The sequence below is a fragment of the Ictalurus furcatus genome, chromosome 1, assembly GCF_023375685.1.
Source record: "Ictalurus furcatus strain D&B chromosome 1, Billie_1.0, whole genome shotgun sequence".
Lineage (NCBI taxonomy): Eukaryota > Metazoa > Chordata > Actinopteri > Siluriformes > Ictaluridae > Ictalurus > Ictalurus furcatus.
Window position 1 is genome coordinate 17,608,160 of NC_071255.1, and position 15,270 is coordinate 17,623,429.

The 15,270-nt window shown below is 37.2% G+C and overlaps 2 protein-coding genes across 2 annotated transcripts; one reads left to right on the plus strand and one right to left on the minus strand.

Annotated features, from left to right (window-relative positions):
* Nucleotides 1-285: 285 nt before the first annotated feature.
* vamp1b (vesicle associated membrane protein 1b) lies at nt 286-8,551 on the plus strand. Its single transcript, XM_053630265.1, has 6 exons — nt 286-1,312; nt 1,479-1,688; nt 2,594-2,741; nt 3,528-3,686; nt 5,971-6,022; nt 6,762-8,551. Coding segments are annotated over exons 2-6 (378 nt in total). The 5' UTR covers nt 286-1,312; nt 1,479-1,686; the 3' UTR covers nt 6,779-8,551.
* Nucleotides 8,552-10,524: 1,973 nt separating this feature from the next.
* Nucleotides 10,525-15,270, minus strand: tapbpl (TAP binding protein like). The gene is made up of 9 exons (XM_053630255.1): nt 15,008-15,270; nt 14,593-14,793; nt 14,194-14,472; nt 13,284-13,472; nt 12,900-13,067; nt 12,682-12,785; nt 11,685-11,931; nt 10,965-11,035; nt 10,525-10,806 (listed from the first exon to the last, which is right to left on the minus strand). Exons 1-8 carry the CDS (start codon nt 15,051-15,053, stop codon nt 10,965-10,967), a joined length of 1,305 nt encoding a protein of 434 aa, XP_053486230.1. The 5' UTR covers nt 15,054-15,270; the 3' UTR covers nt 10,525-10,806.

A 15,270-nucleotide genomic window follows, 5' to 3' on the forward strand; every position in this document is an offset into this window, starting at 1 on the left:
ATGAGTGGTTTGCATCTTGTGGTATGGCCTCTATATTTCTGCTCTTGTCTTCTTTGAAAGGTGGATTGTGATACCTTCACCCCTGCCCTATGGAGATTATTGTTGTTGTTTTTGAGTTTTTCTTCACAACTCTCACAATGTTTGTCATCTGCTGCTGCTGTTGTCCTTGACAAACCCATTCGGTGTCAGTTCCTCAGTATATCCGTGGTTTCTTTCTTTTTCAGGACTTTCTAAATTGTTGTATTGCCTATTCCCAATGTTTGTGCAATGTCTCTGATTGATTTTCCCTCTTTTCTCAGCTTTGAAATGGCTTGCTTTTCTCCCATAGACAGCTGTTGGTTTAAACTTTTTAACAAACAAATGTAGTCTTTACAGGTGAAACTGAAGGCTAAAATAAGAGTAGATGTTCAGAGCTATTTATTGTTTTAAACAATCAATCTAACAGGAAACAGCTGGGTAACAAGAAACAACTGTCAGTCACAGTCTGATACGAAATGTGCTATGTTCTATGTTGTTTAACACATCCACATATAAATACCAGGACATAAAAGCTGAAATTTTAACCTCTATTTTCATATTCATCTCTTGATCTCAAACCCAAATGGCTGCAGTCTACATCAAAAACAACTGAATTGACCCTGCTGTTCTAATCATTTCGGAGAGGACTGTATTTTCCTAGCAAACAATTTCACCTATTAGAGCAATTGTTTTATTGTCAGAATGATTAAAGCCTACCTCTGTGTGCAGTGTGCAGGCTAGCTCAGAGACTCATAATTTCAGGGTGCCTTCAAATTTGAGTCATTTGTCTTTAGTGCACCAGTGTGAACCCTGCAGGATGAGAACAGTGTCTGTTTTCTCCATGGAAGCTTCTGCCCTGCATAATGCAATTCAATAATGAAATGACGCCAGTAGCTGAAACAGCTGTGTGAAACTTCAACTAGGCTGCGTCAATGTTTCAAGAATGGATGTGTAAAACGAAGTGTTTCCCGCAGGTGCAGTATGGGATATGGTGAGAACAGCTTCGAGAACAGTGCTTTATAAGCAGCAGCAGGAGGATGAGAAGGAGGGGAGACCGTTCTAGACAGGGCAAAACAGCAAACTCGACACTCTGTGCGTCCCAGGCGTGTTAGCGCAGAGAGAGAGAGAGAGAGAGAGAGAGGAGGAGGGGGGCGACGCATCATTGCAGTACTGAGAGGAAAGTCCTGCGCTAGTCCAAAAGCCTCAGACATACACCCACACACGCATCCAGAGAGAAGAAGAAGACAGCCGACATTGCCGACCCAAATCTCAGAAGCTGACATAGCAGAGACTCGTATGTTTGTTTTTTATGCAACATTTTTCTTTTGTGTGTGTGTGCTGGCAGGTCGTGGCTGACACTCGGTTCTGGGTGAATTATAGTTTCTCGTAATGCGCCACTCGGGCTGATGCTCTCGCTGCAGCAGTGAGCTTTCCTCTCCTCTCCTCTTCTCTCCTCTCAGCTCCGCTCCCAACACTCCGCCAGCACTGCGCACCGTCCCATCAAAGCTAACCACAGTGCTCATCGTACAATTCTAGGGACTTCTAGGGATTCTCCTGACATCCTTGTCTCCACTTTGCTGGTATCTCGTTGACTTCAAACCCTTCCCCCCTTCATCTCTGCCTCCTCTTCCTCCTCATCTTTACCAAGGCGAAAGTGCTGCAGAGAGCATGTGAGTACCAATGCGGAGTTCTGCTGTTGAAAACAGAGCTCCTCTGTGTTATTTATTTATTTATTTATTTTTTTAAACCATTTTTACGCGTACACGGTACTGTGTGTTTTGCTGTAACTTTAGAACTCGTTATTTTTTCCCAGGTTACTTCCTTTTTCCAAGGATGGCGTGTTATGCATTTATTAACTTGCGGGAGATGCTCAGGTCCACTGAACATATTATACTGCTGCTATAGCACAAAACATTCATCAACATAATTTGTAAGCAGCTGAGCTATCCTACTTACGGAGAACAAAAATGTACCAGAATAATGTTTATCAAATAGTTTAAAATAAATAAATAAATAAGTAAATTAAATTTGTGATGCTTTGCTAATAAAAAAACCCCTGAATTTTACTCATGATACATACACACAGTGTGTGTGTGTGTATATATATATTATATATATATATATATATATATATATATATATATATATATATATATATAATATATATAAAATGCAAGACAGGCCTCTCCTGCCATGTGAAATGAGAAAATGCGCACTTCCGAATGAGATCAGTGCAGTAACGGACTTTGTGCGTGACTGGTGACTGTGCTTTGGTGTCCTCATTATTCATAGTCATCCAGTGTCCAGTACGTAGCTTTAGAAATAGGACAACATTTTTAATACTCTGAAACAAGCCAGACTTGTTCAGTCCTGGAGGGCTACAGCACTGCAGACTTCTACCTCATTTAACACACACTCATAAGCGAATTAGCAAGGGCATTATGGGATGAATCTGGTGTGTTAAATACGAAAACACAAATTTCTTCAGGGCTGCAGCCCTCCAGGCCTGGAGTTTGACACTCCTATAGCCACGCACACATGATGTATATTAATCAGCTTATGGCTTCATGTTCAGGTCAGCTCCAGATGCTGCAGCTCCTGCAGGAGCTCCCGGGGCTCCTGGCGCTCCTGGGGCAGAAGGAGCACCAGGCACAGGCCCTGCTCCTCCTCCCAACACCAGCAGCAATCGTCGACTACAGCAGACACAGGCACAGGTGGAAGAGGTGAGCATGTCTCGGGAAGAAGAAGGGAGGAAAGAGGAGGAGTGAATATGTTATACTTAAGCCTGGGTTATCACTACTCAACTAATTATTATTAATTTTTATATTAAAGAAGAGTCTGTGCTTAGTTTATATTATTTTGTAAATGTAATATATACATACATCATCTCATCTATCCATATATCTTTGCCAAAGAGCTCCACAAGCTTTTAATTGGCATTTTAACAAATTATAACTGGACTTTCAGCTCTTGCCCTCACAAGTAGTTTATGCCTTCTAGTGAATTCTCTGAGCTGAGGCTGGTGTATGTTTTCACAGCAGCAGGTTTTTATTTATGTTTGTGTGTTTAGAGTCTACACGTATTCAATTAATCCCTAACGTAAGCACGTTACCCTAACTAGGTACTGAGGTGACATGATGCTGTGTTTTGGTATTCTTCTGATTTATTTTTCTTTTTTAACTGCCAGTCTCATATTACATTGACATATCTGATGTTTATGCATGTTCAGAGACAGGAGCTTGCAATTCACCTTCAGAACTCTTTTATGCATCACATTGTAAAGTTGGAAACTTGTCCCTGCTTTGGTCTTATTCATTGGCAAAACGTTATGGCTCAGTTTATTAAAGTCACAGACGTGGCTGATCTTGATTTTACAGTGAACTAAATTACTGCAATAGAACAGTCACCAGTAATCACCAACTATAGTTATTTTCTATCAAACTAAATGCAGTGCATCATTAATGATAATTAAAATCCTTAATAATGACCTGGTCTGCTTTTCTGCGAAGGTTGTTGATATTATGCGTGTGAATGTGGATAAAGTCTTGGAGCGGGACCAGAAACTGTCGGAGCTGGACGACAGGGCTGATGCATTGCAGGCTGGAGCGTCTCAGTTTGAGAGCTGTGCTGCCAAGCTGAAGAACAAGTACTGGTGGAAGAACTGTAAGGTGAGAAAGACTGATAGCAGACAGTGCCATTTGAAACGGGTTCAAAACTGGAAACACATTCATTAATGAATGGATTATATTTAATCACTTGATTTGGATGAAACCAAGTGATTAAATGGTGTGGAACGATCCCAGTTAATCTTCATATGTACACACTGATGAATAACCATGAGAAAGAAAAAGAGAGAGAACATATAAGGGAAAGAGAGTAAAATAACACATTGAGAGCACCAGATATGAAGCGAGAGAGAGAGTTTGTGTAAGGAAAAGAAAGAAAAGCGAGAAAACCTCTTACTCATGCTCCCACTACTTATTCTAATCTCAGTAGCCAAGTACTGCGCAGTGTGTGTGCTGATAATTAGTTAATGAGAGTAAATTTGAGCCCCAGGGAAATGACAGCAGTTGGTGTAGATACCATCAGGCATGTTTAATGAAACCATTACCTAAGATATACACTAACCGCAATTCTGAGAATTTAATTATGTAGAATTTAAGTTTTTTCAGGATATAAAATTGGTTATTAGCATTGGAAGAGTATGTTAAGTCTACTTTATAACCTGTTTTTATTCCTGTTAAATTAACATTTACATTTACAATTTGTTCGACCAATGAATTATTTTTTATAAGTGCACAGTTTTGTTCTTTCCATCAACTTCTCCAAAAGTGCAACATTGCCAGCATGAATCAGAAACATTATCTGTTGCTATTTGACTTTGCTTCATCATTCTCTGAGGCAGTCCTCAGATGTTTTGCTCACTCCTTAATGTCAGGATATCTGTCTTAATGAAACATTTTTGAGTGGTGAGTTTTGGGTCCAAGCTTTACTTAGTGATGGATATATTCTGGCCTCAAACCTATAGTTTGTAGGATATTTTGGTAAGAATAATAAGACAGGATTATTCAGTCAGGGGACAAAGAAATACTTCATAAAATAATGTTCCTGGGCTGCAGTGAGTCATCCTGACAGACCTGTAATACTAATTTACAGTCAGGGGAATTGGGCCAGATTTGGTGGGAAATTTATACTCGTACATCAAAATGCCAGCTCAGATACACCAAACGTCATCAGACACAAGAGAAGTCTGACTACATGATCTAAAGATGACAGAGTAAAAAAAACCCCAAAAACCAAAAAAACGGGAGTCTGGGTCAATATGACACTATAAGAGGAAAATAGATATATTTGTTCTCTAATTTGGTGGGAAGCTAGTGAATAATAGTCCACCAATTTATCATTACCCAGTTGTTAAGTCAGTTAGCTAGATAGAGTAACTTATCATAGCTAGCTAGGGACTAACAAGAGGTGTATGTGTGTTTCTCTGTAGTTTTATCTTTCAAACTTGATTCAGCATCTGCTGGCCTCAGTGTGTATATTTATTACTCTGTGATTTAGCTAGCATGCTACCACTATTCGACTTTGGAAGGCTGGGGAGCATACACAGATTAGATAATAAAATAAACAGAGAACACACATCCATTAATAAAATACACACAAAAGTACTGACCACGGTTAATTCTCTAAGCTGCCTTTTTTTAACGTACACAGCAGCACAATTTAGAATTAAAGGAAAGCAACTGAGAGGTTTTACTCTTTCAGCTAGTATTTAGTAAATGTGACATTCACATTATATGTATTTTATATACTGTATATATTTTATTCTAATAAAGATTTTATAATACTGATGATGATTTAATTAAATCATCATCAGTTAAATGTAATTAAATCCTCAGAGTCCCAAATTGAATCCTACATACTAAATATTCAGCACACCATTGCCGTCATTAATATTTATTTTATGTTAGACAGTACACATTATGTGGTTCAGGAGACAGCCTTGAATTCTCTCTGAATGTGTGTTGCTTGCTTCCTGCAGCCGTTATATTAATACATACGATGGAGAAGGATGCATCACATTATGAAATGTTCTTCTGCAATTAACTGTTATTTCAAACAGAGAGCCTAAACATCCAGCACCACATGTCTCTTTCTCTGGTGCTCTATGTGCCTATTAATGGACAATGTAAGTAAGAGACAGTGTATTCAATTGAAGGGGTAGAGAGAGAGCAGAAAGCAAGCGAACAGCTGTGTCCTTCATTAGGGTTTTAATCTCCTTTCTTTCTTTTTGATTGTATAATATTGGAGAAAAAAAAATAGTTAGAAAAAGTTTACATCCACATGGTAAATAGAAAAGTACAGTATACTGTATGTATGATACTGTAATTGTCATTGAACACTTAACATTTGACACACTTGTGTTTCTCTGTTTCTTTCACCTTCCTTTAGATGATGATTATGATGGGTATTATCGGAGTCATAGTGGTCGGAATAATCTTCTGTGAGTTCCACTATATTTATACTTTTAATAACATTCTACAACACTTAAGTACAATTAAATATCTATCTATCTATCTATATATATATATATATATATATATATATATATATATATATATATATAATGTATGTATATATATATATATTAATGTATGTATATATATATATGTATGTGTATATATATATATGTATGTGTGTATATATATATATATATATATATATGTATGTATATATATATATATATATATATATATATATATATATATATATATATATATATATAGATTGATAGATAGATAGATAGATATATTTGCATGCGTATATATATATACGCATGCAAATAATTCTACATTATTTCATTATTTGCAAGGATTTCTCTTGTGGGCACTGCTATTTATTCTAAGAAATAAATTCAGTCTTTTTGTAATTAAGTAGCCTTTAGGTATATAGCTACAATGTCATTTTAAATTCTTTTTAGAAAATCTGGTTTTCTTGTTGTGACTCAAGGGCGTACACGATAAATGTCCAGAGCAGACCTTCTCAGCACAAGCTCAATAATTAATTACGATACATTTTGTGCTGTTATGCCTGATCATTCAGTAGGAGGAGCATACGGTCAATTAAGCACACAGCTACGCAGAAAGGAAGCCGTGCTGCTATATGAATCTGTGGCATTTTCAATGTGTGAATGTCTGTAATTTGACAGACTTTATCTTCCTCTTTTCCTCTTTCATCTACAGTGTATTTCTTCTCATGAGCTCACCCAGCTGACAGAGAAAAGAGGCAGAAGAACAACAAAGCATAATGAAAAGCCCACTCATAAGTCCATGCCTTTTCCTGTCCCCTCTCTCTTTTTACTATCAAGTTCTCTCATTCCAGCCATCTGCTACTTCTTAATGTGACAGTAGTCATCAGATTTACAAGCTTCCTGTTCTCCCATTAACTACTATGCTGTTTATGATTTCCTCTAGCTCCCTGCCTTAGAATCTCTCACATCTTACACACACACACACACACACACACACACACACAGAGGGACACGGACCATGAGTGTTTGTGAGATTAGTCTGATAATGGGTGGGATGCTATGAGCCTCTGTTGCAAAGGTGTGATAGGGAGTGTAAGTGAAAGTGCATAAAATGAGTGACAAATTTAAGACAGGGAGGCCACAATCCTCTTTCTACTTGTAGCATCCTCAGCTGACTTTCTAAAGCTTTTGGGAAGTAGTAAACTGATCTCAGCATATACAACACATGTTTCCTACTGTCACAACCTTTAGCACCCCATCTGCTTGCATTTATTAGTGTCAGTGAGATACATGAGAAGAAATTTAACCTACTTTTATTGTAATGTGTAATTGTCATTGCAAGCATTGATGATTGAAACTCTTTTTCAGATATGTAGCTATAATTAGAAACATCCCATTCATTTGTTTGCTGTATAGCGAATAAGGAGGCAGATTAAAATAAACTGAAATAAAACTGGAGAGGTGAACAGGGATGTGAGGGAGAAAAGTTGGGGAAGATTTTTTAAATATTGGTTTGGGAAAATCATGTGTACACACACACTAACAATTACAATTACTTAACACTAGTAATTAATTTGTGTCTAATGACTTGCATGGAAGATTGGATACATTGTAAGACTCTTCATTTCCTTATGTTCCTCAACTCCTACCGTGTAATGTACAGCTCCCCCAAAAAACAAAAAAACATGAAAACGCGTTGCTTCAGTGTACAAAACATAACATCTGTGAGCCTGCCAAAACATACAATGACTTGCTACATTTCTGAGAAAATGTGATGAGGAAGAAAACAACAACAACTATTGGACCTGCCATGTAGTGTGCTATTTTCAATCGAATGTCCTTCATATACATAAATGTTATTATTTTTCTATGCAGTAAAATTGCCAGAGCTTTCTGTTTCCATTTTGCAGGTGAATTCAAAGAGTTTATATGGCACATTGCTAAATGTAAATGCCATTTATGAAAGCTTTAACACTGACCGAATAGAAAATCAAATCACTTATGACCATGTAGAGAACCCAGAGAAGAATTCAGAAGCATGCCTGTTTGCTCTAACACTTTTGCTGATGCCAATAAAGAAATTTAAAAACCACAGTGTACTAGTTTTTTTTATGTGAAAAGAAAATTGATAAAGAAACCAAGGTTTGGTGACATATTTGCTTTAAGGGTTGTGATTTCGCACACTGGGTGAGGGATATTTTGAGAGGAACTGAGCAGTTGTGAGTGAAATAAAATGACCATAAACCAAACTACTGTATTTACTCTGGGATGGGCTGAACTGATGGACTGAAAAATGAGTGACATCAGAAACAGCAGTGCAAAAAATGACTTGATATGAAGAAAGCATGTGCAGCAGTTATCACAGCTAAGATAATTTTTGTTTTTTGTTTTTACATATGTAAAGCTAAGTTTATTATAACCATTGTAACTACTGTCACAAATGTTACCTTACGTTTACATTTATGGAATTTGGCAGACACCCTTAACCAGAGTGACTTACAGAAGTGTTTTGAAGTCTTTATCAATAAATACATCCTGATACTGGTTCACTAGGTCATGGACTAAGAATACCATTAGTCTAAAAACTCTGGAGAGGTAATATTGTAAGAAAAGCACGCAGACAACACATTTTTTCGGTGCTAATGCAGTGCTGCAGGTATGGTGTATTTTTGCAAATAAGCTCTATGATAACATACATACATATTCATACATATTTTGTTCATCAAGATAATCTTCACAAATATACACAACTTGTATGAACTTTGAAGCCTAATAACAATCGCCAGAAGTAAAAAGCTAAAGTTATATACGCAATAAATGAGCTAAACCAATGTCACATGACTTCAACATCACCACCGCTACGCTTCCAATAGAATTTATTGCACTACAATTTGAAAAAAAAAAAAACCCACTACAATCGGAAAATACTATAAATTGACTATAAAATAATATACAAATCTACAAGTTGGAAAGTTTGAGTTGGAATAGTTTGCAAGAGTGCAGATATAAACACAACAAGGCTGTTGTAGATGAGTTTTTCTGTTCGGTGTGATGACGTTTAATGTCCCCGACAACCTCCGTAGTCCCATTTCGCCACTTAATAAAAATTTTAATTTTAAAAGCTTAATAAAAGCACGAGTGGGGTATTACTGATGTATTTTATATTGTAGAATAAAACATGAAAATATCTTGAGCTTGTGTTAACAACAGATCTTATTTCAGTCATTTAAGCATGAATTAAAAAAAAAAAAAACATTGACTTTGGGATGATGGAACCGTAAGTGCAAAAACGCTGACTCATTTCCGGGTTTTAAGACTCATTCCTATAGCACTCTATTTAAGTACTTCTGGAAGAGGTAGGCCTTTAGTCATCATTTGAAGACAACCAGTGACTCAGCTGTTCAGACATCTAGGGGAAGTTCATTCCATCACCTAAGTGCCAGAACAGAGAAGAGTCTTCTCAGGCCTTCCTTGTACCCTGAGAGATGGTGGGACCAGTTGAGCAATGCTAGAGGATTGGAGGGAGCGTTGTGCAGTGCAGGATGTGATAAATGTGAATTTTTATATATTTTGATAGTTTAAGTTTGTCTAGCCTTGTTTTTCATAGGGTATGTCTTAATCAGCTCCCTAGTTCAGTCGGTAGTGAATCAGTATATCATGTACACAAGTTCAGGCACTGCTAAGGACCCTGGCTCACTACACATTGGGACCCTAATAACTGAATTTCTACATATTCGCGTTGTGAAATGTCACCAAAAATTAAAAACTTAAAAATATCTTAATCATATATATTTTATCAAACTTAATCAAACATATTTCTGTCATATTAAGTCAAGCAGGATCATAGGCAAGCTAGTGGATTAAAAAAAAAAGATTAAACACTTAAACGTTGTTAGACTCAAACAAACCGCATATAGACCATCAAATAAAGTTAAAAATTGCTAACATAAGTAATAATTTGAGAGCTACAATAACGATAACAAGCTACGTACATTTGTAGCCGGAAGTTGACTGAGAGTTCATCCCCCATTTCTTTGAGCTGACAGGCTTCAGAGAACATGACTTCATTTCCAGTAAGGGAATGTATTGAGCATTGATGCTCCTTGGTTTTTGCAGTGCATTGTGGGATTTTAGGGAGCAAATATTCCAGTGAACTGGAAGGATTTTGCAATTGAGACTGCCCTTAAATGGATGACTCCCTGATCAGTGCCCTAACTACTGAACTAGGGCGCTGGATGAGACCTTTATTTTTGCTTGGTTGTCCTGGTGTTCTGGTTTTTCTGTCCCTGTGTCTGTTTCCCTGAGTTTATATTCCCTAATAAAGAAGTTCTGCCTCCATGGATTCCTGTCATGACATTGTTTGTCATTAATGTGGTTATTTATAGCAAACTGACAAGGAACAACATAAAAATGACAGAAAGATTGACAAGAAAAGAGTCCATGAGAGTCCAACTTTTGATGGCGAGTGTATACTGTATATTTCAGTGTTCACATTTCAACTTAAATTAATTCACATTTACATCCATACATACTCCCATAAAAAAGTACATGGTCTATGTGAGTAGCCACTTTACAGTCCATTGTAGGGCACGCACGCACACACACACACACACACACACACAGGTGAGAGGAAGCTAAAGCAAACCCACACAGACACAAGGAGAAGTGAAACGGCACAGACAGTAACCTGAGCTCAGGATTAACCCCCAGGTCCTGGAGTTGTGAGTCACCATGCCACCCATTAAGCTCTTCAGAACCTATTAATGTAAGAAGAAATTAGTACTTTATATTAATATTACACATGTTCCCTAGGTTGACCCCTTGATTAATATACATTTTATAACCAATACCTTATTTATTAAATTCTTAATCAACATTTCATATAGTAGTCTGTAACAGAAAGTAGTATACATACCTATCTTGAAGCTTGATATAAAAACACTATTGACAAAATCAGTGTCACCAGAATCATCCAATAATATTCCCCTGTGACATCCATCAAGAGAAAAAAGTCTTTAGCAATCAGACTAAAACTACAGTGATCACATCAATCTTAAAAATGTAACCAGTACGTAGCATAACTGCAATTGTGAATATAACAATTAGATATGCTATATTTAAATATGCTTTTTATTGTGTTTAGGTCTGTCTTTGTCACACTTTTACATACATTTGCCTTTATTATTCTCCATCTCAATACATAGAGAAAGATCTTGGAAATAGATGTGAATTAAGAACTAATAATCATTTATTTCTTATTCAATTTCACAGTCATGTGTCATACAGTTACTATATTACTATGAAACCTCACACAATCGAAGTCCCTAGAATGCAGTTAGTCCCCACATTCTGAGGATTAATCTTACTAAACTGCACCTTTCCTTGTTGCTGTGTATGTGTATCTTTTATAATTTAAAATATGTATCTTTCACCTGGAAATTTGGATATAATGTAAAAAAAAGATTTAGGGTACATAAAGGCACTGTAAATCTTTAAAGGTACACTTCATGCAATTTTTATGTAAAAGGTGTATACTATACACATAAAATACCCCACCAACAAGGAATGGTACACTGTAGTACCCCATTTTTTAAAAGAGTTTATGGACGTGAAATACAAAGCACCCCTTACTCACCCAGATTGCTGAATTGACCTGGCTCAGGTGTGAGTACTGTCAGGTTTACTTCACTGGGAGTTTGCAGGGCAACGTGAGAGACCCTGCAGGTGAACACAGTACCAGGAGGGTGTTCAGATGGTTGGACGATGAGGAAGGATGAAAGAGAGAACGTCCCATCACTGTGCTGCCGATGGCTGGAGGAAGAGGCTCCCTCTGTCAGGTCGATGCTCTCTGTCTCTGAAGGGAGCTGAGAAAACCACTCCACCTGCATGGAGCCAAAGCAGAGCCCGACGATTGCTTAATGTCAGTAAGCACTCTAAATCAGAGGGTTTACATGGTTAAAAAAATTCTGGGAGTATTAATGGAGAAAAAAAGACATACAAATTTTAAATGGTTTCACTGTTTATTATTATTATTATTATTATTATTATTATTTAATTTTCTGGTAGCAATCATACATTACAAATCATGCAATCAATTACTAGCCTTTAAAGAAATGCCATCAATAACGCATAAAAGAAATTCTTTATCTGTAATTTTAAAGTATTTTAAAGTATTTGTTGATCATTTAAACAAATTCAAACAAAGTATTGTTTTGGCACTATTCGTAAGTGTTGTCTGTTATCGCCTAGAAAGGTATGCTATTAGGACATATCACAAACCGTTAACTTTAAAACATGGCCACGTCTAGTTTCAAAAGAAACCGCCCTGGTCGTCCGTAATAAAAGGAAGTAGACATGAAGGCTACTTGTGTAACTGTGGTTCTGTGACTGAGTGAAGGACTGCCAGGGCCACCTGGATTGCTCGGTGGACATGAATGGCAAGAGAATGATATATTTGGTGCCTTTTGTAGGTTGCACACATGAAATCACGGTCACAAGATGACAAATTTGCAATTAACACTTGCTTATTTTTCAAATTAAAGGCTAGTTATACTCAATGTAATGATGTGTCATATTAAATGAGCCAATACCCGAATCATTAGAATGTGTGCTGACTGCATGTAAATACACACCTTTACATCTAGGGGGTAATAATGCAGACAGTGACAACTCAGTCTACGTGGAGACTCATCTTGAAATGTTATTTTGTTTTCTGAGAAAAAAACTCTGGGTGGTTCTAAAAAGAGACAGAAATACAGGACATCAGATCAACTGATGAAAACACACAGTAATGAATTTCACATAAGTAATCCCAAGAGCAAATACATTTGTATACTGGCAAGACACTTACGTATGATGTTCAGCTGAACTATTTGCTGGGTCTGAAAGGGTCCAGAGTTAATGGTGCAGATGTATGTGCCCTCATCTGAGACCTTTAACTTGTTCATGGTCAGAGATGCATTTCCGTCTCTAACTAGCAAGGTTGAGTTTGCACTCGCTCCATCTCGATCCACTTCCACTATACCGGCCAGAAAACAAATAAAATATTAAAAAATGTCATTCAGACATGAACTGTAAACAGTAGATACTTTACATTTTAAAAGATATCAGTAAAAATCTGAGAACAGAGTTTTTAATAAATATAATCCAACTATTCCAATATTATGAACATATAATTCACAACATGTACCATCACATTTATTTATTGGGTATTATTTATTGGACTTTTACTAACCAAGTGTCCCTGCCTCAGTCTCTTTCATATCCAGAATGGTCCGCCCTTGTCCTCTGTACTGCCAGCGCCACTCAAGAGCCAAATTCTGCTCTGCGGGGATGTCCCTTTGCCTATAACCACAGTCTAATACAGTGTCTTCTCCTATAGGGGTCGCGACGGAAGGTGAGCGAGAGAACACCACAAACACAGCTGCAAAAGTGAGAAACAGAATAGACAGAGAGTAAAAGAGAGATGATGGAGAAATGGGGAATAATATGATGAATAATAAAAATATTCTGCTGTAAAAGATGAAAAGATACCAGTCTTTTCTGTGTAATTACCTATACTGGTGGTTAACCTATTCCATTACATTAAGGAAGACATTGGCCATTTAATGCGTATTTTGAGACACTACTGAGACATTACTCCCACCTCTATTCCATCCATTTGTTTTTAGTTTTGCCCCTCTACCTATTATTCCTCAACCTTTTTTTGCATTTTGCATTTTCTGTGAGATAACTGAAGGAACAAATAGAGGAACACAGCTGTAAACAGTATTGTGTAATATGTAATAGTGTATTAGCTAAAAAAAATCTATCTGCAAGGACTTGAACTACATTCTGTAATTTGTAGCATCATTTGCATCATATACACTAAAAAAATCCAAGTAATATATGCACTTGAATACTTTTCTATTGTCAATAAATCACTGTGATAGTTTTACTCTGTTGTTGTAAAACTTTATAGACTGATTTGTGTTAGAATGTGACTGCTGGTTTGCTCATAAACCAAGGTATATCCTGTATGGACAATTGAAAACACCCATGCTTTCATCCATCAAGGAATTTCACCATTATGAAGTAATAAGAATAGAGAAACAAACGTATAGTGGTGTGACTCAATTGATGGATTCTACAAAATTGAATTTTACCCTCTGTGATCAGAGTTCCCCACTGGCTCAGAGGAAGCTGAAGTTTGCTCTGTATTAGTGATGCAGTATTTGATTCTGCATTCTCATTGGCTATCGCCTGTAGCACCAGAGTGAAGCCGACACCGCCTCCTTCCAGCTGGACTGAGGCGATGAAATAAACAGGTACAGAATCCGGTTTTGTGCCTCGGGGGATATAACGACTCAATTCACAAATCACTTCCTGTTCATTACAGTCCGCATGGAGAAGAGACTCTGCTTCAGGAATCTCCACTGATGACGCTAACCCAAAAGACAAAGAGGCAAAAATAAATAGGAGGCAAAAGTATCAATGCTGGTAAAGCAAATTACAAAATAGATGACTTTTAGCACAAGTAAATGGATAATAGTATTTTAACTTACCCGTGGCCTCAAAAATAAGGTCATCAGCGTTAGGGGTGACAGGAGGGATGTAGGGAGTGATGGTTTCTGGTGAGAGGTCAGAGTTCATAGGAAGGTCCCTTAGTACCACAGTGGCAGGGGAGCGTATGAAGTGAGCTCCAGTCATTCCTCCCCCCTCCTCAATGAAGGAGCAGGACAGCATCACATCTGCAACCTGCACACCTGAGAGAGAGAAAGAGAGAGAGAGAGAGAGAGAGAGAGAGAGAGAGAGAGAGAGAGAGAGATTACAAACAACTAGGGGAAAAGCCAGCTCTGCAATACCATTGTTCTCGAGAAATGAATAGACACAAAACACATATATTTCAGAAAATTCTGATTACTGAATGTTTGATGAAAATCATCGCTCAATTAAAAATAAATCAACTGTAAAACTCACCTTGTGCCAACGCGTGCAGAGAAGCGAAAATGAAGATTTCAAGCATGACGAGATATTTCAACAAACACCAAACACCATTAACTGTAACACCAGCAGCTTTACACTGTTTAGTCGTGAATATATATACATATATATAAAAAATGATGAGCTCGGGTTTAAATGTTTGTCGGATTCTGGATATCCCCTAATTCTGTACAGTTTCACTTTTCATTTAAGATCAAACTTCCGCCTTAAGAGGCGCAGTTGTCTCCTGCAGTAAGCAG